Below are 24,279 nucleotides of genomic sequence, written 5' to 3'. Positions count from 1 at the left end.
GGAAACATTTTTTTTATTGAGGATTTCATCTGTGCCAGACCATGTGCAGGTCAGTCATAAGCATTAAGTTATTTGATTCTCATTGTAAGGTTGGATGACAAGAATAATAATTGCCAATATTTATAGAGCAGCAATTATAAGTAGTGCTTTACACCTGTTTCTCATTTAAACTTCACACAGCAGGAAGGGGGTAGCTCTTATTATTCTTATTTTGCACATGAAGCAATTGAGGTGTAGAGTAGTTCAGAGACTTAGGACCCAGTGGTCTGACTGCAGGTCACCAGCTCTGCATCACTGTTCCTCATACTGATGGCAAGGTGGCTTGTTTGAGGGAAGGAGAAAATTCAGGATTTCATTCCAAATTCCTGTGCCCTCTACCGCTCATCCCAAGGTCTCATCCTGTGGTCACCCTGAGGACCAGGAACATATTCTCAGTGTCATTTCTCTCCTTCCTTCTATCCTCTCCCTCCAAACCTTCCAAATTTTAGCCCCTGGTTTTACACTCATCTTTTCTCATCTTAGTTCATGGCCCCTTCCTTCCCTTCCGTTTAACTTCCTGCTCTTTCACCCTGGAGAGCTCTGTTTGAGATCCCTGGTTCCCAGAGCGAACCGGTGTGGTCCTGAGCACTGACCCCATCCCTTCAGGCCCACTTGGGCTGCCCCACCTCTGGGTGATGCCAGGGGCTGAGGTCTGATGGGAGGCGTCCAGAGGCTGTAAACTCAGGAATGTGGGAGCTGCCTGCAATTATGGGCCTAAATGGCCCTTCTGTTGGGTGAAAGCATTGCCCCCAGGACTGACTTTTAACTCCTCTCCTGGCCTGTTATTTTCCTGCTCACATGTGCAAGTTGGAAGCTGTCAGGAAACAATCGACCCTTTGCTGGCAGAGGGCTGGGCCACCCACCCTACGTCAGTGTCCTCGGAACTCTGTCTGGTCTCGGGAGGGGAGGGCATCGCCCTGCATGACATACAGAGTAGGGAGTCTGAGCAGAGCTTCCACCCAGAGGCTTGGGCTTCTCAAAGAAGGCACCATGACAGGAGGAGGGGGGAAGTGGGCAGAAGGAGGGAGGGAGGGCATCTGGCCAGTGCTTGGCCCTCTTGCCCCTCCCATCTTCTCAGCCCAGTCTTCTTAGCTCTGAGGGAAAGGGAGGGAGGTCAGATGTGCTGAGCCCGCCCTGTGCCAGGACCCCATGCTGAGAGGAGGTTTGGACAGGGAGAAGGATCACTCTGTGCTCCATCACCATTCCAAACAGAGGGCTGGACACCAGACACATTATACATGCATTTAATAGACACGATCCTGGGAGGAAAGAGAGAGAGGCTTCCCTCTCGTCTAGCAGGCAGCTCGTAAGCACCGTGAGACAGGTGGGCTGACACTGAGATGGCCTGGGAGATACAGACTGCATCTGGAGGAAGGGAGGAGGGAGGCAGAGCTGATGGGGAGTCTCTGAAAGACTATCTGACAGTGAATTTTGAAAGAGAGCGGGATTTGGCACAGAGAGGGTACTAGGAGAAGTCTGGGGACTGAGGGAGGGCAGAGGCTGGCTTAGGCTGGGGAATGGGGTTTAGCCAGGATGCCAGGCCTCCTGGCAGCACAGGTGGACCTCGAGGAGGGGAGACAAGGAAAAGCACTTAGGTGAGCAGGGACAAGCACAGACAGGCCAGGTGAGCCGGCGGAGCTGGCTTCAGGGTAGGGGTGAGGGAGCAGGGTGACTGCATTTAGTGCTTGTAGCTCTTCCGGCTGGAGGACGTGGTGGAGACAAACTTGACGCTGGAGCCACTGCCCCCGAGGCCCCGGCTGCTGCTGTTGCTGATGCTGGAGCCGCCCAGGCTGTGCCCACCACTGGTTGTGAAGGAGTAGCCGCTGCCCCCACCGAGGCCCAGGCTTCCACTGCCAATACCGCTGCTACCTCCGTAACCACTGGAGATGGTGGAGGTGACCACAGCTGCCGGAAGAGAGGAGACGTGGTCAGAACCAAGAGCAGGAGAGAAGACACCTGGGGCATCATGGACCTCGAAATCCATGGGGTGGGGATGGGTAGTTTGCCTCCTGCCCACTAGGTGAGGTCACTGTCCTGTGTCTCAGTCTAGTTTTATCTGCACCCCAGCATCAGGTGTCCTCCCAGTCCGAATGGCTTCCTGCCTCTCCTCTGCTACTTGGTGCCTCTCTTCTCCTTCCAGAACTTACTGGGATGCCCGTCCTCTGGGAAGCTCTCGTACCCACCTGCCTTCCCTTTGATTTCCCTGCTGTTCTGTCCCCACCTCCCTCTGGCCCTGGTGTCTCCCTTCCTTCTGGAAGCTCACAGCTGGGTGTGGATACATTTCCCTTTGTGTCCTCCAGTCCACACTCTCTGAATCCCAAGGCAGGGCTGGAGTATTCTCGATAGACCAAGTGACAGATGACCCATTGGCTGGCTAACTCTGTCCCTTTTCTCCTCCCAAACTGCTCTCTCCCTAACTTTCAAACCACCCATCATCTTAAACATCTAGTACCTTACTTTGGGCTCTTCTGAAGGAAAGCTGAAATAAAATATAGACTCTGTTATGGGATGAATTGTATGCTCTCCAAAATGTGTTGAATACCTATAAAGTGTCTTTACTTGGAAATAGGACCTTGTGGATGTAATCAGGTTAAGATAAAATCATTAAGGTGGGCCCTAGTCCATTATGACTAGTGTCCTTTTAAGAAGAAGGAAGATGTCCAAGTGAAGACAGACACACAGGGAAATGGCCACACGATCATAGGGACAGAGGCTGGAGTGAAGCAAGGAACACCAAGGCTGGACAGCCACCACCGGAAACCAGGAAGAGGCAAGGAGGGTCCTCCCTACAGGTTTTAGGGACACATGGTCCTGCTGACATCTCCGTTTGTAATCTCTAGCCTCCAGAACCATGAGATAGCACATTTCAGTTGTTTTTCGCCACCCAGTTTGTGGTACTATGTTATGGCAACCTTAGGAAATAAGCACAGACTTTAGGTGCTTTCAAGAAAGGAAACTTTATGCCATCCAGTCCCCAAATTAGCTTTGAGGGTCTCTGGAGCCACTGGACAAGGACTTTAGGGAAGGAGGACCTCTGGGTGGTTCAGAGGGATCTACCTTATTGAGTCATTGGTTAATATCATCAATCGTTAAGGTGACTCTCACGTCAAGAAAACTGAACTCACTTGCAGAGTGTAAGTTTTAAGAATCATCTCTTGGCCTCACGATGCCAGCACTGAGCTCTGTAAATGGTGACTTCTGTGCTTACCGGTGCAGGCTGTGCAAGCTTGCTAATGAATGCCTCTCTTGTTGTGGGGAGTGGCACCCAACTGCCAGGTCTCTTGGAACTCTCACTGCCTTGAAACCCTCGATAGCTTTCTGTGTTATATTCTATAGAGTTAAGCCGAGCAGTGGGGTTTCTCCCAGATTGTTCTGGCCCAGACTCTTCTGGAAGAGGCTGCCTAACTGGCAATGCCCTAGTGCCAAGCATGAAGGTTCTCTCCAATGCTTGAGAGCAGACAGGATCTCTCTAGTGTGATCCAGTTTTAGTAGGGGAAGGTGTGGCCTGAGGATCCTGCAATCCATGTAGAAGGATGAGAGCAAACTTCCCATTACTCCCCTTGTGGTGCCCTCTCACTTGCAAAGAGGTAAGGTCAGTGACTTTAAGGTCTCTCCTAATAGAAACTCAGAATCTCAAACCTTCTCAAAATCGACCTCCCATCGGTGGGATCCCCTCCAATGCCCCATACATCCCTGGCACCCTCTGGCATGCCCACCTTCTCCCCAGTCCCCAGCCACATACACTTCAGATGACAAGAGAGGATGTCATACTCACAGATATTAACTGGAGAAATGCCCTCTCCACTCAGCCTGATGGGGAGGAGGGGAGAGAAGGAAGGTTACTGTGGTATCCAGCAGTTTGTGGTCATTTGAAATGACATTTGTACAATTGTTTTAAATTCACTGAGAAAGCCTTCAATTATTTTTATTGCAAAAGTAATGGAGGTTGAAATCATTTAAATACCAGTAGTATTACAAATAATAATAATAATCTGACGAATGAAATAATGCAGACTTGGGGTTCATAGGAGTCAAATCTGTAATCTCAGAATTTTTGGTGTAAACAAGATAAACACCTTAAGAAAATTAAAATTAAAGCGAATCATATGCTAGTGTCAGCTGGAAAGGCAGGGCTATCATAGAACAAGAAAATCGCTCTTTCAACAATGGCCTATTGTCAGGTACCGAGGTTATTACAAGTGTGGAGAGGAGTCTGAGTCATAAATGTAACAATAGCAATCATCGGTCTACCCTTGTTGTAGCAACTAGAGCAGTTTTGCTTTAGCATCTTGAGGACAGAAGTGGCATTCATTATAAATGCAGACCTAGCCCTTGAAAAGGGCTACCTACCTATTACCCACATTATGCCACATAATTCTCTCAACAACCCCTAAGTAGGTATTACAATCTCGGTTTTACAGATGGGGAAATTGAAGATCAGAGAGGTTAACTAACTTGCTTGTGATCACAAAGCTGTATTTGAGGTCAGATTAATTTGACTCCAAAGCCCACATCTTTGGCCATTAAAATGAGAGGGAGCTAACCATTTGCTGTGTCCCATCCATTGTTCTGAGAGCTATACTGGTAGTCCCTCACTTTAGCCCTCTTAATAACATAGAAGATAGAAACTCTGGTTGTCCCATTTTACAGATGAGGACTGGAGAAATCACAGCTGGTCACACAACTGGTAACTGGCAGAGTACAAAGCCCCCACTGGGCTTTGGGGATCATGTGACCTGGCCTCTTTATTCCATCACTAAAGACATAGAAAGCTGAGGTGGGGAGCGTTGGTGGGAGGAGGATGCTGAAATTCCTAAGCTTATGTAGCTAGTTAGTGGTAGACCTGTTGGCCCAAATCCTAGGACAATTTATTCTCAATTCAGAGTCTTTCATACTGCATATCTAGACCCAAATTTCTCCTTTGATTTGATTTTACTTAGATCAAATCAGCTTCTAGATTTCTACGGGGTGCTAAAAGCAGTTGCACCTCAAATTTGGGATTGCTGATTATGATTTCCCTGGAAAGAAACTGCACCTGTATTCTTTGTCAGAGTCCAGTTCTACCAACATTTTGCTCCCTTTTCCAGGCAAGGAAGGGCCTGTATCAACATGTGTGCATGCCTGCGTGCTAAGTCCTTTCAGTCATGTCCAACCTGAGCCCCTAGGAATGCCCAGGCTGCTGGGATGGGTGATCTGCCCTCACCTGCACTCCTCGCCCTCCAGCAGCTTCCTGTAGGTGGCAATCTCCACGTCCAGGGCCAGTTTGATGTTCATGAGCTCTTGGTACTCACGCAGCAGCCGGGCCATGTCCTGCTTGGACTTTTGCAGGGCCTCCTCCAGGTCCACCAGCTTGGCCCGTGCATCCTTGAGGGCCAGCTCCCCACGCTGTTCTGCATCGGCGATGGCTGTTTGCAGGCTGGCACACTGTAAGGAAAGGAGGAAGCCATGAACCTTACTGATAACCCCTGGAAATCTGGTGCTTCTTGGGTAGGAGTCCTGTAAGTGAGACAGAATGACCCGGAAGACATAAGTGTGTGGGGAGCTCTGGGTCCTGCCAGATGTACCTGCTTCTTGACGTTGTCAATCTCGGCTCTCAGCCTCTGGATCATCCGATTCGTCTCAGAGATCTCTTGTTTGGTGTTGCGGAGATCATCGCCGTGCTGGCCAGCTGTGACCTGGAGCTCCTCATACTGACAGAACCAGAGCAGAGTCAGTCAACACATCAAACTCTGGCCTGGGCACTACCTGCATGCCCAGCCTGGCCCTTGGTGCTCTGAGCAACCCCATCCATGCACTCATCATTCACCCATCCCCTTGCTTGTTTCTTGACCACATCTACTCACCAGGCATGTCCTGGGCTCTGGGAATATCATGAAGAGCATCAGACTCCTGCCTACCGTTGTTTGTTTGTTTGTTTTTTGAGATGGAAAATAATTGAACCACCTGGCATTTGATACCAGCAGTTATCATTAAGGCTGATGGTTTTTTCCTTTCCTTACCAGCCTGCTTATTATTGAATTTATAGCTTCAAATTGAGATGAGTGTCCCTTAGGAAGTAAACTGAGTCCTATGGGGCTGTGATAAAGGAATCTGACTTAGATATAGAAGTGAGGGATGGAGTGGGGAATGGGCAGGAAAGTCCCTCTAGAGATGGAGATATTCAAGCTGGGCACTGAAGGCTGGGAAGGATTTGACCAGCTCAGGGGAGAATATTCCAGACAAGAGAAACAGCCTGTACATGAAGCCCCCAGAGCATGCAGAGCACGAGGAGTGAGAGATGATTTGGCACTGTCCTTGGGGAGTTCTTGGTCATGGGGCATACGTCAAAGACCAACTGTGACCATGAAGTTTGGTGGCCCTCCTGATGCCAGTGCTGGGGAAATGGAGGCACTGCAGAGAAACACCATTGGAAGGAGCTCAGGCTATAGAGGACCCCATTCTGAAGACTTAGTAACAGAATCCTTCATCGCAAGTGGCTCTCTGTCTAATGATATGGGTCTAGGACACCATCATTTAGGAGAAATAAACGTACCCTGTGTCCTCCAGCAGACTGGAGGAAACTCACACCTTGCCCAGTGGAAGAAGAGCCCCTGCCTGAGCGAAGATCTGTGCAATTTAGAAAGCGCTGAATGGTTCAGCTTCTTTGTTTCTGGATACACATGGTTAAAGGCAACAACATTCTTCGCCAACACCACACATTGCAACCACCCCACTTGGAGTTAAGTGCATCCCACCTCCACTCACTACCAAGGAGCTACCTCCACCCTTGTACCCCTGGCACCTGACACCTGCTTCTTTTCTACCACTTGCAGCGGCAGGGACTAAGGCAGTGCAAAGACCAAGGCAAGGGATGACAGCCAGCTTGTAGGAGAGCAGCTGCCCTGGTAAAGCATCCGCATTTGGCTGATAACTAATCTCGTGGGTTGGACCATTCAGGGTGCTACATCCCTCCAAAACCAAACCTTCTGGCCATCTGCACCTTTGGACAATAGTTCTCTGCCGTCATGCCAACCTCCCTCTTCCCAAGGCAAGCTCTCTTGTTTGGCAAAGTGCTCATTTCTGCCTCCCAGCCCCACAGGACTGCTTGCTCAGCCTTTCAAGCCCTCCCTGCTCCTTGGCAATCTTTTGTCCCTCGCCACTTCCAAAACAGACTAAAGCCCACCTCTTCTTGGAAGTGTTTTATTAATGCTTTTCCCCTTCTATGACTGTTCATTCATCTCATGGCCTCCCAGACCTTGGATTCCTTTTGTAGTTTGTTCATTTACAACTTGGTAATCCTGCTTGGCATACAGTAGGAGCTCTGTAAATAAACAAGCCCTTTGGAAACAGTTTTATGAGCATTTCTTGGTTGTTTGAGTCTCATCCAGCCCCCTGTCAGTTGGTAAGTGGTGGGGGGACTGTGTCTGTCCTTCTGAGCACCCAGCATTGCCTGACCACTTATCAGTGTATGTGTGTATTGGGATTTCCACATGCATTTCAAGCTAAGTTTTCATAGCCTCCAAGACACTTCTGCCAAGTTGAAAGAAACGGGAATGCTCACATGACTCCTGAGGCTTGTGGTAAGTAGTTAAACAATGATCTAAGGCTTCAGAGAACACTAGACCCGCAGCCTATCACGGAGGTGCCCATGCTCACCTTGGTCTGATACCAGGACTCAGCCTCCGCCCGGCTGCGGTTGGCGATCTCCTCGTACTGAGCTTTGACCTCAGCAATGATGCTATCCAGGTCCAGTCTGCGGTTGTTGTCCATGGACAGGACCACGGACGTGTCGCTGACCCGCGTCTGCATCTGACACAATTCCTGCAGAGCCAGTTAACTCAGCGTCACCGCCGCAAAAAAAGAAAGGGTCTTGAAATTACACAATTGACCACCCATCTAAGTCAGGAATCCTTCTTTGGCATCTCCAGCAGGGAGTGCCCAGCTCTTGCTATGCCAGCTGATCCCTGAGGAGTTTCTGGGTCATAGATCAGTGGAATGGGAGTGTGTCCCCAGCATTCATTCTCAAGGCTCCCCTCTGTGTTTTTTCCCTGAATATGAAGGATGAGCAAGTGTTCTCTGAATCCAAATTAGATCATGTTGAATATGACGTATGTGATTCACATGCCAGCATTAAAGTTTTCTTCAGGATGGGGTGATTTTTAGGACCCTTCCCCCCAACACAGTGTGACTTCATTGCTCTCTACCCCTCTGTCCCCTTCCACAGGCCCAGGTGTCTGCATCAGAGTGGAGATGCCCAGAAAGAGGCATCTTTAGGGGCCAGAAAGCACCCTGACCAATGGGCTGAGGGGCAGCTTGCCTTCTGAACTTCTCTGAGACGGGGAAGAGAGAGATGGGTCTTGATTCCTTGGGAATGTTACCTGGTGACATGGGAGTTAAGGAATCAACATTTGCTCCTTGCTCAGCCATGGGATTGCAGGGAGAAGACTCAGAGCTGGGGTGGGGTTAAGTGCGGCAGGATTTCAAGCAATTCTTCCCAATCTCCATGACCTCTCCAACCCTCCATCCCAGGGAGAGACACTATATAGATAATACTCTGCAACATCCTTTTCTTGTCAGGCTTTAGACATAGGAGGGACAAACACATGTGTAGGATCTTACTGCCTCAAAGAGCATCTGGAGGAAGTTGATCTCATCAGTCAGAGAGTTGGCCTTGGCCTCTAGGTCCACCTTGTTCAAGTAGGCAGCGTCCACATCCTGAAAAAACAGCACAAGATGCTCCTCTGAGACCCTGGCCCCAGGCAACAAGCCCACAAGAAGCTGGGTAGACTCCCTGGCCCTTCTAGTTTGGATTTTAGCAAACTCTGTATCTGGGGTTTGGGGCTGGGGCTGGGTAATTGCTGTGAATTGTGGCTTGAGTCTCCTGGGCTAACAGAAAACAAGCAAGGTCATTGGGGCCATAAACACGGAGGGAGAATTTTGGCAGGTCTGAGCTCTTTAGATATTCTAAGGGCTGAAGTCACTTTTCTTGGGTGGCCCAAGGGTCTGTCACCCCACATTCCCAGATTCGGTTTTGAATCTTCTCCTTTGAGAGACATTTCCACCCACCTTCTTTAGAGCCACAAACTCATTCTCAGCAGCCGTGCGCTTGTTAATTTCGTCCTCATACCTGTAAGCACAGAGGAGAGGGGGCGAGCGGTGAGTAAGGGTTTGATTGAACTCTTCTCAGGCTGAGGTGGACAACTTGTGTAGCAAGAGACCTCTGTGTGACTTCAGGTGATTCACTTAACCTCTATTTCTCCTCCTATAAAAGGAGAATAATTTCTTCTGCCAGTTTCTTTTTCCTTTTTTTGCTTTTGTAAGACTGGAAGGTAGGCATGGGGCTGACAGGGATAGTAAAACATATTTATGCAACTCCATCCTCTTAGAGATGCACAATTCCAATCTTTAAAAAATTTTTGCTGTCTTAAGTGCCTGCTGGAACTGTGGGATGAATTTTGTTCAGGACACTGTTTCGGTTGATTTTGATGTATTTTCACTGAACCTCAGGGTAGCCATTTAAATAGCGTGTTTTTTTAGTAAGTAGGTGTTCCTTTAAAACAGAAACCAAGGGTGAGCCACCTAAAGGGTTGGTGAGGACCATCTTTTCTGTTGGATACCTCACCTACTGCAGCCTGGGTGATGGCAAGTCAAAACTGACTCCCTCAGGAGGATCGGATTGCCTGGTTCATACTCTAAGGTACACCTTGGCAATGCAGGCATCTCAATAATAGAGCCCACGTCCAGTGTAGTTAAATAATAAACTGATTGTAAAATAGCACATTGCTTTCAGAGCTAGAATGTTTTGTTAGATGACACAGATGTCCCTTTGCAGTCATGGACACAGATAAGTGTAGGCTTCTTGTTTGTAGTGATGCATGAGATGAGAGTCCCTTTGTTACCCCACACCTTGCTATCTTCTTCTCATGAGATGATGACTGCAAGTCCAAACGTCTCTGACACGGGCATCTGCTCCTTTGCTCTCCTCTGGCCCTCATAAAGAGGAGTTTGGGGATGACTGCGTGTAATCAGAAGGGTCTCTCACTCTCACCTGACTTTGAAATCCTCCACGACATCCTGCATGGTTCTCAGTTCAGCATCCAGCCTGCCTCGCTCGGTGGTGATGCTGTCCAGCTGCCGCCGGAGGTCAGTGATGTAGGCTTCGAAGAAGGGCTCCAAGCTCTGCCTCACAGTCTTGGTACCCTGCTCCTGCAGGAGGCTCCATTTGGTCTCCAGGACCTTGTTCTGCTGCTCCAAGAACCGCACCTGGATGGGAGAAGAAGAGAATAAATTCTGGAGAAACTGGGGAGGCAGAGCCAGACACCACCCCAACGAATATAGAAGAGAGGAAAAGTACTTTTCACCTGATACCTGTCTGCCAATGATGTAACTGACAACTCCTGTCGAGATGGAAAAGCCCATCAAGTTACCCTGACATTCTCTGGGGCTCCACAGAACTAGGGTAGTGGCTCCTTGATGGGGAGCCACCATTCTTAAAAGTGTCTCTACCACCCCTGCTCTGGGTTAGGTTGGTTTTCTCAGGGAACTTAAGAACTTCACATTTCCCTCTGTGTTGGCTGAACTAGCCAGCATGGCTCCCAAGGAGAATGAAGGGAAATACCCACAAGTCTGTGGGGCAAGCTGGCCCCACCTGCAAATACTTCTGCCCCTGGGGGATGCTTGCTGAGTGAATGTGCTTTCCCACAGGGAGGCTGTTGGGCAATGGCTGCTCTCTGGACTGGGGCCTCCCCAAGAGTTCCTGGCACCCAACCCCGTGGACCAGATGCAGCTCCCAGCTCACCTTGTCAATGAAGGAGGCGAACTTGTTGTTGAGGGTCTTGATCTGCTCCCTCTCCTCTTTCCGCACCCGTTGGATGTTGGGGTCGATTTGCAGGTTGAGGGGAGTCAGGAGACTCTGGTTGACGGTGACCTCTTGGATGCCTCCAGGGGGACAGACGGAGAAGCTGCAGCCCCTGTGGCCCCCTCCAATTCCACCCCCATAGCCGAATCCATTGCTGACCCCAAACCCGCTGCTTGCCCTGCCACCAAAGCCACTTCGGAAGTTGCTGCCACACCCACTGATGGAGACCCGCTTGGTTCCCCCCAGGTTGTAGAGGCTACGGCTGCCGAAGCCGCTGATCCTTCCCAGTCCTCCACTGCCCCCTGGGGAGTGGGTCACGGAGACGGAGCTGAAGCGAGAGCGGCCGGTGGCTGGGGTGGTGGCTGAGGCTGTGCTGAAACCCCTGCGGCTGCTGGTCTGGAAGGTGATAGTGGACTGTCTGGACATGGTGTCTAGGAGAGGCTGGTGAGGAGCGCTCCTGCTGTGGGTACGTGTGGAGGGGGATGGAGAAGACAGGGTGTCTGGGGTGCCCCGGCCCCTTGGGCTTTTATGGGCTCCGGGAGGGGGGCAGGGCACGCTCCTGCAGGCCTCTGATGGCATTTTCTCGGCATCCACCAACCCTGAGCCCACACTCAGCTCCCCTCCGAAAAAGGCGTAAAAGCCACGCGCTTGTTCCCTGGCATCCCTCCCCCACATGGAAACTCCTTTCCAGTTGCAACTTGATCAGCAGACGAATGAGAAGCATGTTAATTGCCTTCAGTCATGTCCTAATCATGCATTTTAAAATGGACTCAGAAAACACTGCCTCATTTCCAAACAGCTCTCTTAGGCCTGGGACCAACTCCCTCCTGTGCAAACATCTTGTGTCAGCTCCAGTGACTGTGGTTCACTGTTTCCTGTTCCTTCCTACCCCTTAGGTGTGCATCTTACTTCTAAACTCTTTCTCAGCAATTATCCCCCAAAGCCCCTACTCCCTACCCCAACCCTGGCCTAAGCTGTCCCTCCAGATCTTGAAAATCCTGCTCTCCACCCATCTTTCTCAGGCATCCACCCCATTTTGATGGCCCCTTTGTTTTACTCTGAAGCTGCCATCTGTATTGTGCAGGTCACACCGATGTTCTGGGGCATGAGTGTGTGTGTTCGTGTGAGCACGTATGTCCTGTCCACTCCAGTGTAACATGACCATCAAGGTCAGGTCCTCTGCATACGTGGAGAGAAGCTGCGAGAAAGATGGGTTTGAATCCCAGCCCTGCCACTTCCTAAAGGTGAGACGGGGGGCCAGTCATGAAACATCTCCAGGCCTCAATTTGAGTGTCTGTAAAGTGGGGCTTGTGATGACTGTTCACGGGAAAATGGATTTTGCAATGCCAAGGACATGCAGATGCTGAGCCAACTCAACAGAGTCTTCTCTCCTGATATAATCATGTGTGTGTGAAGGAAATGCCAGCAAGGTACCCATGAGGCAAGTACTCAGGATTTGAAAGCAACACAATACACATTCTTTTTTCTTTATTAACAGGCTTATGGTCCTTTTGGGAAGACTAAATCGAGACACATTGAGGAACTTATGAAATTGTGATGCTCCATAAAACACTGCCTCTTGTCTCTGTTTGAAGCCGTCTTATCCCAGAAGTCTCCTTGACCAGCCAGTCCTCCTGTTGGTGGCCAAGGATCCTGACCCTTTAGTCCTTCATCAGAAAGTCCCATGACTACACTAGATAGAGGGCTTGTTTATTTTCCCCCGTTAGTCTTAACATTTTTTTTAAATTTAAAACTTTTATACAATTTTAAAAGGTTACTTTTCCAGTAGTCATGTATGGATGTGAGAGTTGGACAGTGAAGAAAACTGAGTGCCGAAGAATTGATGCTTTTGAACTGTGGTGTTGGAGAAGACTCTTGAGAGTCCCTTGGACTGCAAGGAGATCCAACCAGTCCATCCTAAAGGAGATCAGTCCTGGGTGTTCATAGGAAGGACTGATGTTGAAACTGAAACTCCAATACTTTGGCCACCTCATACGAAGAGTTGACTCATTGGAAAAGACCCTAATGCTGGGAAGGATTGAGGGCAGGAGGAGAAGGGGACGACAGAGGATGAGATGGCTGGATGGCATCACCGACTCGATGGACATGGGTTTGGGTGGACTCCGGGAGTTGGTGATGGAGAGGGAGGCCTGGCGTGCTGCGATTCATGGGGTCAGAAAGAGTCGGACACGACTGAGAGACTGAACTGAAAAGGTTACCTTGCATTTGCAGTTATGAGAAAATATTGGCTATATTTCTCACGTTGTACAACACTTCCTTGTAGCATATCTTACACTCAATAGTTTGTACCTCCCACTTCCCAACAGCTATATTGCCCCTTCCCACTGGTAATCACCGGTTTGTTTTCTATATGTGTGAGTCTGTTTCTTCTTTCTTATAGCCACTAGTTTGTTGTGTTTTTTATATTCCACATACAAGTGGTATCATATGGTATTTGTCTTTCTCTGTCTGACTTATTTCACTTTAGCATAATGTCCTCCAAGTCCATAAACATTGCTGCAAATGGCAGAATTTTGTTTTTCTTTATGGCTGAGTAGTATTCCATTGTATATATATGTTCTTTATCTTCCACATCTTCTTTATTCATTAATCTGTTGATGTGCACTTAGATTGCTGTCATATTTTGGCATTTGGAAATAGTGCTATGAACATAAACGTGTGGAGGCTAAACAATATGCTACTAAATAATAAGCAATCAATGGATCATGGAAAAAATTAAAGAGGAAATCAAAAAATTCCGAGAGTTGAATAAAAATGAAAATAAGGTGATTCAAACCCTATGGGACGCAGTAAAAGTAGTTTTTTTTCATGCCTTAAAAATTGGAGTATAGTTGATTTACAGTGTTTCAGATGTACAGCAAAGTGATTCAGTTTTATAACTGCAAAAGCAGTTAGAAGGGGGGAGTTTATAGCATCCCCGCTGGTCTTATTGACTGTGTCTCCAACCTCCATCAGTCTCAATTGATAAGAAGTCTCCTGGTTCCCTTTCTTCTGCATCTCATATCCCCATGGACGGTGGAGGTGGAGTCAGACAGAAATTGTTAGATATTCTTTTGTCTTGCTGACTTCTTGCCTCTTGCAGTGGCTTTAAAGGATGGGAGAGGGAGAGAGGAGCTGAAATGTATTCTGTCTGTGTTTTGTGCATGAGAAACCAAGTCCCCATGTGGTAAATGAAAGAGATCAGCATTGTCTAGCTAGAGAGAAGCAGAGCCACATTCTGTGGTCTCTCCACACAGGGGTCCTTTCAGAGGTGCAGCCAGTGGGTTGGCAGATGCTCACCAGCCTGGAACGGCAACTTGGCACTTGGGGCTGTGGTTCTCTGTTCTCTGTGCTATTTCCTTATTGGAGCTGAGGCCAGAGAGTGGGCCTCTCCTCTGTCGAGAGAGTGTTTGAGAGTCTCAGTTTCCACGGGGAAACTGTGAATCATAGCTTTTGTTGATACAGGCCAGGAGGAGCGCAGGAGTTTTCTCGCTTGGTTGCCAAAGTGTCCAGGTCCCAGCTGGGGTGGTGCATGTGTCTGTGGTGGAAAGAAAAATTGTCTTTGTTTTCTGTACTCATGGCATGATAATCTTTCTCCCAAAAGAAGGGATACTTGTTTTCTGAGCCATGCTGAGTAAGCTCTTCAGAGTTTTCCATGGAACAAAAGCTGGTAAAGGGTCAAGGCTGGGAGGGCCCTCACTGACCCATCCATGAGAATAGGGTCACCACAGCCCTTGCCCATTGAGCTTCCCATCTGGAAGCTGCTCCAGGCTGCCTGCCCTCCTGGGTCATGCCTTTACCCGCCAAACCCTCTCCTGGGAGCCTATTCCAGGTGTTGCGATTCATCCCATTTCCAATCTTGTTTCCCTCGGCCGTCACCTCTTGTTTGGGGTTGCCCACTTCCTTCCTTCCCTCCTTTCTCTCTCTAATTCTCCCACCTGGACCATTGTTTCCAAAGCTAGTTTGTCTTAGATGCTGACTTTGGTGAAGTAAATGGAAATGGATAAGTCTTACCCCTCTCCCTTCTCATTCCCTCTCCTGTAACCTCTGACCTTCACTGTGACCTTTACTCTGATGGACGATGTCTATATGAATGCCTAGGACACCCCGGCCCCACAACAGCCTGTGTAAACTTCAGAACTTAGAGACTACGAACACCTCTGCTTTCCTTCCTGCCAATGAGGTTTTTTGTTTTGATTTTTAACCTCCTTTATAATTCTGCTTTGAACCTTCCCCCAAGAAGACTTCCTAGTAAACTGCGCCCAAGGACTGCCCCTTCACACCTGTTCCCAGAGCAGGCCTGTGCCTGTGCTTGGCTTACACGTTGGCATGTTTTTCACTTGCTTTGGCTTCTGGTGGTCTCTAGAGGGCTGGGTGTGTCCGCTTCCCCTGCCCTATCTCCTAGCCCCCTACAGGGAATTTTGACTGCAGTTCACTGGATGTAGGTTGTCTAGTTTAAAAAAAGAGCTTTAAGGAACACATTCCTTTCTGTTCTCTGAAACTTCTGAATCTCTCTAACCCTGTGTTGTTGGGTTTGTCTGGGAGGAGTTCTCTTGAGGTTTGGGGAGTGGTGGATTCAAAAGATATGGTAGGGGCTCTGGTGCCTGAGGCTGGGAGTGGCAAACTCTACTCCCTGATTCCTGCACCTCTGCTCAGGGTGGTCTCTCCTATCCTCAGAGGGACGCTGTCACTCTTGGCTGTGGTAGATTTCAAGGAGACTGACCTGTAGTGGCAATAGGGCTTGAGGTTGGTGGAGCAGGGGAGGAAGGCATGGAGGCATGCCTCCCAATGCTATGGGAGTAGAGAACACGGCAAAGAGCTTGGGTTTCCGGCCAGGCCAGAGCCAGAGGAGGGCAGGCTGGAGGGGGCAGAGGGGACTGGGCTATTCTCTAGAGCAGGCTGCCTGATGCTTAGAGCCCAGGGTCCTTGGGCACAGTGTCTCCTGGGACTGAGAGTTGGGAAGATAATTCTGTTGGATGGTACCTGAGACATCCCAATGGAAACACTCTTCAACCTTGACTGTCCTTGCCTGTGCATCTGACTTCCTCTGCCTTTGGCATCTCCAACAGGCACCACCCAGCTTCCCTTTACAGGTGTCAAACCCTCCAGTGCATGGCACCTTTGCTCTTACATTTTGTGAAAACAATGCAAGGATGAAATTTGCCAGTTGACTTCAAGAAACTACCAAGATTCAGGGCTTGAAACATGTACTTGTGCACAGCCAGACCTCACCTGATCTGCTCCCCTCCACTGCCCACATAACCAGGCTTTCACTCAAGCCCAGATTTGATGGGCAGGTAGAGTCTAGTGTAAGTAAGCAGGTGGCCCTCAAGGTCCCTTCACCAATTTTAGCAGCGAATTAAGGTGCTCTTCCTATTCAAACTTGTGCTGAACAGAGGTAAGATGGAGCAGCCCCTTCCTTCCATGATCAAGTGCTTCAGACACACCCAACAGATGTGCCCGTACAAGGCACAGATGGACACAAAGACACTCACGTCTTAAGAACATCCACAAAACAATGATCTACACGTGAATGTAGTGTATACTGAGTGTGTCAGGATCAAGAGGTGAAGCAAAGCAACAGAGGCAACGTTTAGAGTTGCAGAAGACTTAGAAAGGAGGAAACCAAGGGCAGGAACCATCAAAGGTCACACAGCCATCTGGTAGACCAGCCAGAGCTCCCGCTCCCTTCTGATGCCACATTTGGCCTGAGCCTCCTTCATATCACAGTGCCTGTGAGAGAAGCTCCCTGTTGCCTGGGCCACACAGTGGGGGTTCTTCCTGGAGGAAGGGGGTGGTACGATGCCCGTGTCTCAAGGGCTCTTGCAGTGCAAACCTATAGGAAGCCTCTGGAAGGATTCCAATGTGTCTTGGCCATCTGCCCCGACCACGCTAATGTCCGCCCTTGTCCCCAGGAGGGGGCCCTTCACCAAGTCTCTCTGGTTGGTGCTGAGGAGGAGCTGCCAAACAAGGACGCTGTTGTGAGAGGAAAGTGGGGGAGAAGAACCCCTGTGGCTTTTCCTGGGCTGTCGGTGAAGAGAGGAGCACACTACCCAGGAACTCCGGTGAGGGAATCATGGCTCGTTGCCATGGCCTGTGGGCACAAGCTGGGTGGGCTAGACAATACTTGAGCACCGAGGGAGACTCTTTACACCACTCCTTTGCGTCATTACTGGGCTTGGGGCTTGCTGTCGAGGGTGGGTGTGTGTGTCACTAGCTGGGAAGCAATAGCAGAAAGTGTCAGCCTTACCCCCGCACTGAGTTCAGTACCACCTCAGTGTCTTGTGAACTTGAACATCACAGAAACGCTCTCCTCCTTCCTGCTTTCTAGCCTCATCCTCTCAGCCCTAGTTATTCTGAAGTGAGCCATCAGACAAGGTGTAGTTGTTCATTTATTTATTCATTCAACAAATTTTTGTGGAATTTACAATGTACTCAGCACTGGGATATGAGAGTGAAGAGGGTCTCATCACTAACACTGCATCCAGGGGACAGACCATTATTATAGTGTCACCATATGGATAGGAGTAGGCACAGGACATGTCTGGGGGAGCTCTGACAGACCTGCCAGGTGTCTAGGAGGCCAAATCAGGTCCCTGGGATATAGACCCCAGGCCCTTGATGTTTGCCTGGGATCCAGAAAACTTCACAAGGTATGGTTACAGAGGTCCCTATTTTATGGATGAGGAGAGTGGGGCCCAACATCCCATGGGAAGCTGAGAGTAAATCTGGAGCTGTCACTCTTGTCCCCTGTCCCTTAGCATAGGGTTTGTGCCCATGCCACCCTGATCCAAGCTGAATAAGAAGTTCTGCATGATTCCTGCCCCCAGGTGCTTGCTGGGCTATGAGGAAGATAAAATTGGTGTATGTATATGAAACAATAAAAATCATACAAAGTGGCACATAGAATTTAAAAAGAAGAAATTCTGAGCAGCATGATTGAAGACAGGATGGATGCTGAGGGATGCAGAGGAGCCTCCTAAGCATGGGAGGGTAGGCTGGGGGAGCTGGCTTGACCTAACACTTCTCACTAAGAAATTGTAGAGTGAATCCATCCGTGGATCCTCGAGATGGGATTGCAACGATCTGCTGAATGCACACCCACCTGATCTGTAAAGCTGTGTTCCTGTCTGAGACATCTCGGTGTCACATTATTTACCTGGGTATTTCCATGGGCAGGAGCTTCTGGATGCGGGGCTGTGTTTTCCATCATCCCCTGGAGGGCTGGGCACGTGGACATCCAGCCTGAGCCTTGGAGTCTCTGCCTCATTCTGGACTCTCTGATACCCAACTGACTTGCTGGCACTGAGTGAGTACACGCTGATGATGAGGATGGCATTGGGAAACCTAGAGCCATTAAGCTAGGAGCGATTGCCTCCAGGTAACAGGGGAACAGGTAGCTCTCCATGCTCTGCCTTAAGAGGGTAAATTTCCGAAAGCCCAGACACAAAAGGGATGAAATATAAGACCTGTAATTTGGTACTGCAAATCAAGTTTTCTTTTCGAAGGACTCAGCAGAAGACACCTCCAACTGGTCGGCTCTCCCTGTGTACACCTGAAGTGTGATTGGTTGATACGCAACCACCCAGGAGGGCTTCTAGGAAAAAGCACACTGCAAAACTACATGTTTTTCTGGAAAATGATGGGATGAAATAGTTTTCACAGAACAGACCAGCACCATATTTGTGATACAAGTTTCACTGAGTGGCCAGAACATCGCTCTCATCTCCCTTCCTGGAAAAGGGCTAAAATGGTGTGTGACCCCACTGGCAGATGCCCCGGCACCCTCTGTGATTCTCCCCGGGGGATATTCTGAACACGCTCCCATCAGGCCAATGAAAGACACTCATTCCTTTTAAAGGAAGGCTTCAAAGTGCTTTCCATTTGCCCCGAGCACTGGTTTGTTAAGCAAGAGTTGGCCAACCTGGAGTGAGCCCAGAGACTAATGCACATGACGAAAGAGTTGGGAAATAGGAGGTGTGAGGAGAGGGAAACACAGGATGTGAGGAGGCCAGTCTGCTTCTTGGACTTTGTTGTAGCCACCAGGGAATACACTTCAACTCAACAAGAGGAATTCAGCTCAGTATCAAAGGGCTTCTGTGATCTAATGGTAAACACAGAAATCCTCTCTCCGGAGAAATCGTGAGATTTCTGGAGATTGTTTCAGGAATGATTGAGAGGGTGTGATTCTATAATAAATGGAGCTCTTTTTGTTTGCTCATTTTGTTTTTCTGGACATTAGTCTCTTTGACTTTAGCACCTATATGCTTCACCTTGATAAGGTTGTTTAGATACTGTGGCATTTTATGGATTTAGTTCTAAAATGTAGCTCACCCATATTTTAAAAAACTTGCCCTTCACTTGAAGGAATTGACACTTATGCAGCCTCTCTGAAGTTGGACCTGCCACTGTTCATGTACCTTCATATTTTGCATTCACCACTTTTGCCTTTTAGTTCACATGTTGTATAGTGGATATGTGTGTTTATGGGTATAGTTCTGGCTCTGCCAGATGAGAGAGTTTTTTTCAAGAGTAGGCACATAATTCAGTTGAATCCAACATGTGCTTATAATGTACTTGCATATGTGTGCTAAGTCACTTCAGTTGTGTCCGACTCTTTGCAACCCCATGAACTGTAGCTCACTAGGCTCCTCTGTCCATGGGATTCTCCAGGCGAGAATACAGGAGGGGGTTGCCATGCCCTCCTTCAGGGATCTTCTCAACCCAGGGATAGAACCCATTCTCCTGGGGCTCTTGCATTGCAGGTGAATTCTTTACCACTGAGCCACTAGAGAAGTCTAACAATGCACTTTCCTGCCTTTAAATTATCTGCAGTGTCAAGAAGCTAGCTCGACCACAGGTAACCTTACACTGTATTGCTGAGTGACTTTGCTGGGTTGCTGAGTGACACAGAGCATATATGAGCAAATAATGAGGTTTCGAAAACATGTTTTTAAATAAGAGTAATACAGGCTAAAGATAGTCACACTGCACTCATCACTCCCCCATCACTGAGGAATAAATGAGAAGTCAAAGTGGAGAAAATAGGCTGCAGAAACTGGTAAGGCTCTCAGGAGAAGGAAAGACAAAATAAAGCTTGGATGGAGTTCAGATCCAGGGGAGGAGAGAGCAGGGCATTGTGCCAGCTTGGGCAAAAGCAGTCATTCCTCATCTTGCCAGTGTGGGCTGGCAGTCTCAGGCCCAAGGGCAATACAGCTTGGTTTTTGCTGTTGGGGCGGGGTATGTCACCAGCTGATGTCATGATCCAGCAGACATCCCATTGAGGTGAAGAGCCCAATCCTGGGTCTGCTCTTAGCACCCCAACTAAGCAATGGCATCTCTACCAGATAGCAAGCAAAGCCAGGAGGGGCTGGAACTGTGGGAAGGACCAGTTGGTCCTTCCTGGTCCACACCTGCACCTCTCCCCACGGCCAGAGAGAGGACTGATGCAGCCAGAGTCCATGGGCGAGACTGCACCACCCTAGCACTGGGGAAGGGCACAGATTATGAAAAGAGGCAGGTCAGTTCTTGGATCCTGGCTCTGTCTCTTTCTTGCACTTCATCATTAGAACTGGGAAAAAGTTTAACAAGGTGGTTGGGTACAGGAATTAGTAACTCTCATTCACTACCTTCCAGTGATTAGAAAACACTACAGAAAAGAAGAGGTTCTAATTCACAGCTGTGAAAGGAATTGACACTCGCGCAGCCTCTCTGAAGTTGGACGTGCCATTGTTCATGTACATTCATACTTTGTATGCACAACCTTTGCCTTTTAATTCCTGTGTTGTGTGAGTGTATGTGTGTGTTTATGGGTGTAGTTCTGGCTCTGCCAGGTGAAAAGGTTTTTTTTTCCAAGAGAAGGCACATAATTCAGTTGAATCCAACATGTACTTGGATTCAAGCACGCACGCACGTAAGTGCATTGTTAGAAACTGTAAAATCCCTAGGGAAACTTATTAGCAACAGCAACCACAAAACAAAACACACAATAATCACAAGAAGAACAGTGAAAGGAAGCAATGAGTAGAAATCGCTGTATCAGAAGCCATCGTGGAATAGAAAGACTTAGTAATGACAATGGTGTGATTGCACAAAGAGGTAAATGGGACAGTACAGAAAAAGTATGAATTCAACACGTAATAAAAGTAGTATTTCAATGTGGTAAAGGAGCATATATATATCTATATATTATAATGTAGCAAGAAAGTACAAAAAGGAAAAGAACATTTACTCAAATTTCCACTCATTGGAATCTATCACTATTAATAGTTTGACTTACATGTTTGCTTTCACCCTTTATCTGAATTAACATCATTTAATAAATCACATACATAGTAAATAAGCACAACATCCTTTAGAAAACTCTATGGCTAAAGTTCTGGCTAAAATGGCCAAACAGCTGTACTGCTGTTTCCATCCTCCGGGATCAAGTCTGAGCAATTATAGAAACAAATGGAAGCCCTGATACTAGGGATCACCAATGGTGACATATAACTGTGAGAAACCCAGGAAAGCCCAAGGCTGTTTGAACTGATCTGTGTGGGAGTTTGGTCTTTACCTATTGTCTGTCCCTTCCCAATGGGAATTTGGAGCAGCAGCTCAACCACCTGTGCCCTTATCTGTGGTTCAATATGTCTGTAGTTCACAGGTAGGATTGCCCTATTTAATAAATAAAAATATAAGATATGCAGTTCAATTTTAAGCTCAGAGAAACAGCAAATCATTTTTTTTAGTATAGGTAAATTCTCTACAATATTGGGGACATGTGTGGGTGTGTGCTAAGTTGCTTCAGTTGTGTATGACTCTGCGACCCTATGGACTGTAGCCTGCCAGTCTCCTCTGTCCATGGGATTCTCCAGGCAAGAATACTGGAGTGGATTGCCATACTCTCCTCCAGGGAATCTCCCTGACCTAGGGATTGAACCTGTCTCTTACATCTCCTGCATTGGCAGGCAGGTTCTTTACCACTAGCGCCATCCGGGAAGCCCCACTGGGGACAAACTTATGCTAAAATATTTTTGTTGTTTGTGTGAAATTCAGGTTTCACCAGGCAGCCTCTGTTTTGTCTAGTGGCCCTATTCACAGCTGACGGGGATAGTGATGCCTACCCCCAGTGTCAAGCTGCTAGTATGTAGCTGGCTTCCACAGAACTGGGGACATACCTGACCCTCATTCCAGGGTGGTGAGGAGGGCCTGTAAGTTAGCTGTTATCATGGAGAGCGCCACGTGGGGAGGGGAAGCAGAGTCTGTGCCTGGCTCATTAATAAGTTTCTCCACCAGCTTTTGGGATTTTATGCTGCTTGGCAGTTCCTATCCTCTGCTTCCATCACTCCCTTGACTCAAACCCTACAGCTGCATTGTGGCACGATAGAGAGGTCACTAATCCTCAGAAGTGTCAATTTAAAAAAATTGCACAATGTGAGCTGTGAGTTAAGTTTTATTTGGGGGCAAAATGAGGACTACAGCCCGAGAGACAGCACCTCAGCTGAGAAACTGTTCCAAAGAAGCAGGGTGGAAGGTCAGTATATATGTGATTTTGGTCAAGGGGGAATAATACATGCAATCAAGCACATATTTTTCCAGAAGTTTTCTGCTAGTCTCATGAAGCTTTCTGCTCATCATGGGAAACAGTCATCACTGTGAAGGATTTTAGTGCTTTTCTAGATATAAGGAGATACAATAATTGGGCTCATAAAATCAGCTCCTGAAAATATCTAACTCTCTGAAGACGTGCCCTGCCAGTTTCTCCCCAAGCACAGGGTACCTTGTTTCTGCTCTCCACCCTAAGCTCTTTTCAGGGAGTGTTGAAGGTCAAAAGCACACGACTTAATCCTTGCAGAGGTAGATGGCAAGTGCCCATGGCAAGTGCCAATTTGCAGTTGACAAGAAGTCTCCCGTAGCTCCAAAGTTTCTGCCTAGTGACCTGCTTAGCTGAAAGACCCTTGCCCACCTGTAGACAACCACAGAACAAGACTAGATTGCCGCTCGATCCATGACCGAGGGCAGAGGGTCTCTGCCGTGGCTTCAAAGTAGCAAAATTATTATAACAGAATTGGCTCTTGTTGTTCTTAGGGAATTTTCCTTTACTTTTCATTCTTTTGCATACAGATAGGACCTGGCTGAGAAGCCTGATTAGCCAAATTCTAGCTTGTGTGCACCTTTCATGCACTGGAGAAGGAAATGGCAACCCACTCCAGTGTTCTTGCCTGGAGAATCCTGGAGACGGCGGAGCCTGGTGGGCTGCCGTCTATGGGGTCGCGCAGAGTCGGACACGACTGAAGCGATTTAGCAGTAGCAGTAGCAGCAGCTTGTGTAAACTTGGCCTAAAAGTCTGTTTCTAAAAGTAAAAAATCATAACCTTGGCACAGATATCTGGGAAGATTTGAATAAACCTCTAACATCAATCTTGCTTGTATAGAATTTTACAGTGAAAATAGTTTTTGGATATGCTGTCACAAAAGGAAAACGTTCCCAACCAGAACCACCTTCATGCTAATCTGAATGTTATACGTCAACTTGGACCATTTTTCAATCTCTTTTTTCTTTTTTTTTTGCCAATAGCATTTCAAAGCAGTCTCTAAACGATACTGTTTGGAGGTTTTATTAATTTATTTCATTGACTTTTTTGATAACATCATTTTATTTCAACATTATGGAGATACAATTTATAGACAATCAAATGCACCGTTTTGAAGTGTACAGTTTTATGAATTTTAATCAGCATGTGTTGAAAGTTCTTCAGTTCAGTTCAGTTCAGTTGCTCAGTCATGTCCGACTCTTTGCGACCCCATGAATTGCAGCATGCCAGGCCTCTCTGTCCATCACCAACTCCCGGAGTCTACCCAAACCCATGTCCATCGAGTCAGTGATGCCATTCAACCATCTCATCCTCTGTCATCCCCTTCTCCTCCTGCCCCCAATCCTACCCAGCATTAGGGTCTTTTCCAATGAGTCAACTCTTCGCATGAGGTGGCCAAAATATTGGAGTTTCAGCTTCAACATTAGTCCTTCCAATGAACACCCAGGACTGATCTCCTTTAGGATGGACTGGTTGGATCTCCTTGCAGTCCAAGGGACTCTCAAGAGTCTTCTCCAACACCACAGTTCAAAAGCATCAATTCTGCGGTGCTCAGCTTTCTTCACCGTCCAACTCTCACATCCATACATGACCACTGGAAAAACCATAGCCTTGACTAGATGGACTTTTGTTGGCAAAGTAATGTCTCTGCTTTTAAATGTGCTATCTAGGTTGGCCATAACCTTCCTTCCAAGGAGTAAGCGTCTTTAAATTTCATGGCTGCAATCACCATCAGCAGTGATGTTGGAACCCCAAAAAATAAAATCTGACACTGTTTCCACTGTTTCCCCATCTATTTCCCATGAAGTGATAGGACCAGATACCA

At 48.0% G+C, this 24,279-nt stretch overlaps 1 protein-coding gene across 1 annotated transcript; it reads right to left on the bottom strand.

The window, feature by feature from the left end:
- Positions 1-1,267: 1,267 nt before the first annotated feature.
- LOC145503719 (keratin, type II cytoskeletal 75) lies at positions 1,268-11,372 on the bottom strand. The gene is made up of 9 exons (XM_081483846.1): positions 10,817-11,372; positions 10,067-10,281; positions 9,085-9,145; positions 8,638-8,733; positions 7,675-7,839; positions 5,604-5,729; positions 5,243-5,463; positions 3,815-3,849; positions 1,268-1,944 (listed from the first exon to the last, which is right to left on the bottom strand). The coding sequence occupies exons 1-9, from the start codon at positions 11,300-11,302 to the stop codon at positions 1,718-1,720; spliced, it is 1,632 nt and encodes a 543-aa protein (XP_081339972.1). The 5' UTR covers positions 11,303-11,372; the 3' UTR covers positions 1,268-1,717.
- Positions 11,373-24,279: the final 12,907 nt, after the last annotated feature.

Source organism: Giraffa tippelskirchi, chromosome 4, assembly GCF_054371585.1.
Source record: "Giraffa tippelskirchi isolate mGirTip1 chromosome 4, T2T-mGirTip1v1.2.pri, whole genome shotgun sequence".
NCBI classification, from domain to species: Eukaryota; Metazoa; Chordata; class Mammalia; order Artiodactyla; family Giraffidae; genus Giraffa; species Giraffa tippelskirchi.
This window is presented reverse-complemented; position numbering and strand designations above follow the sequence as displayed.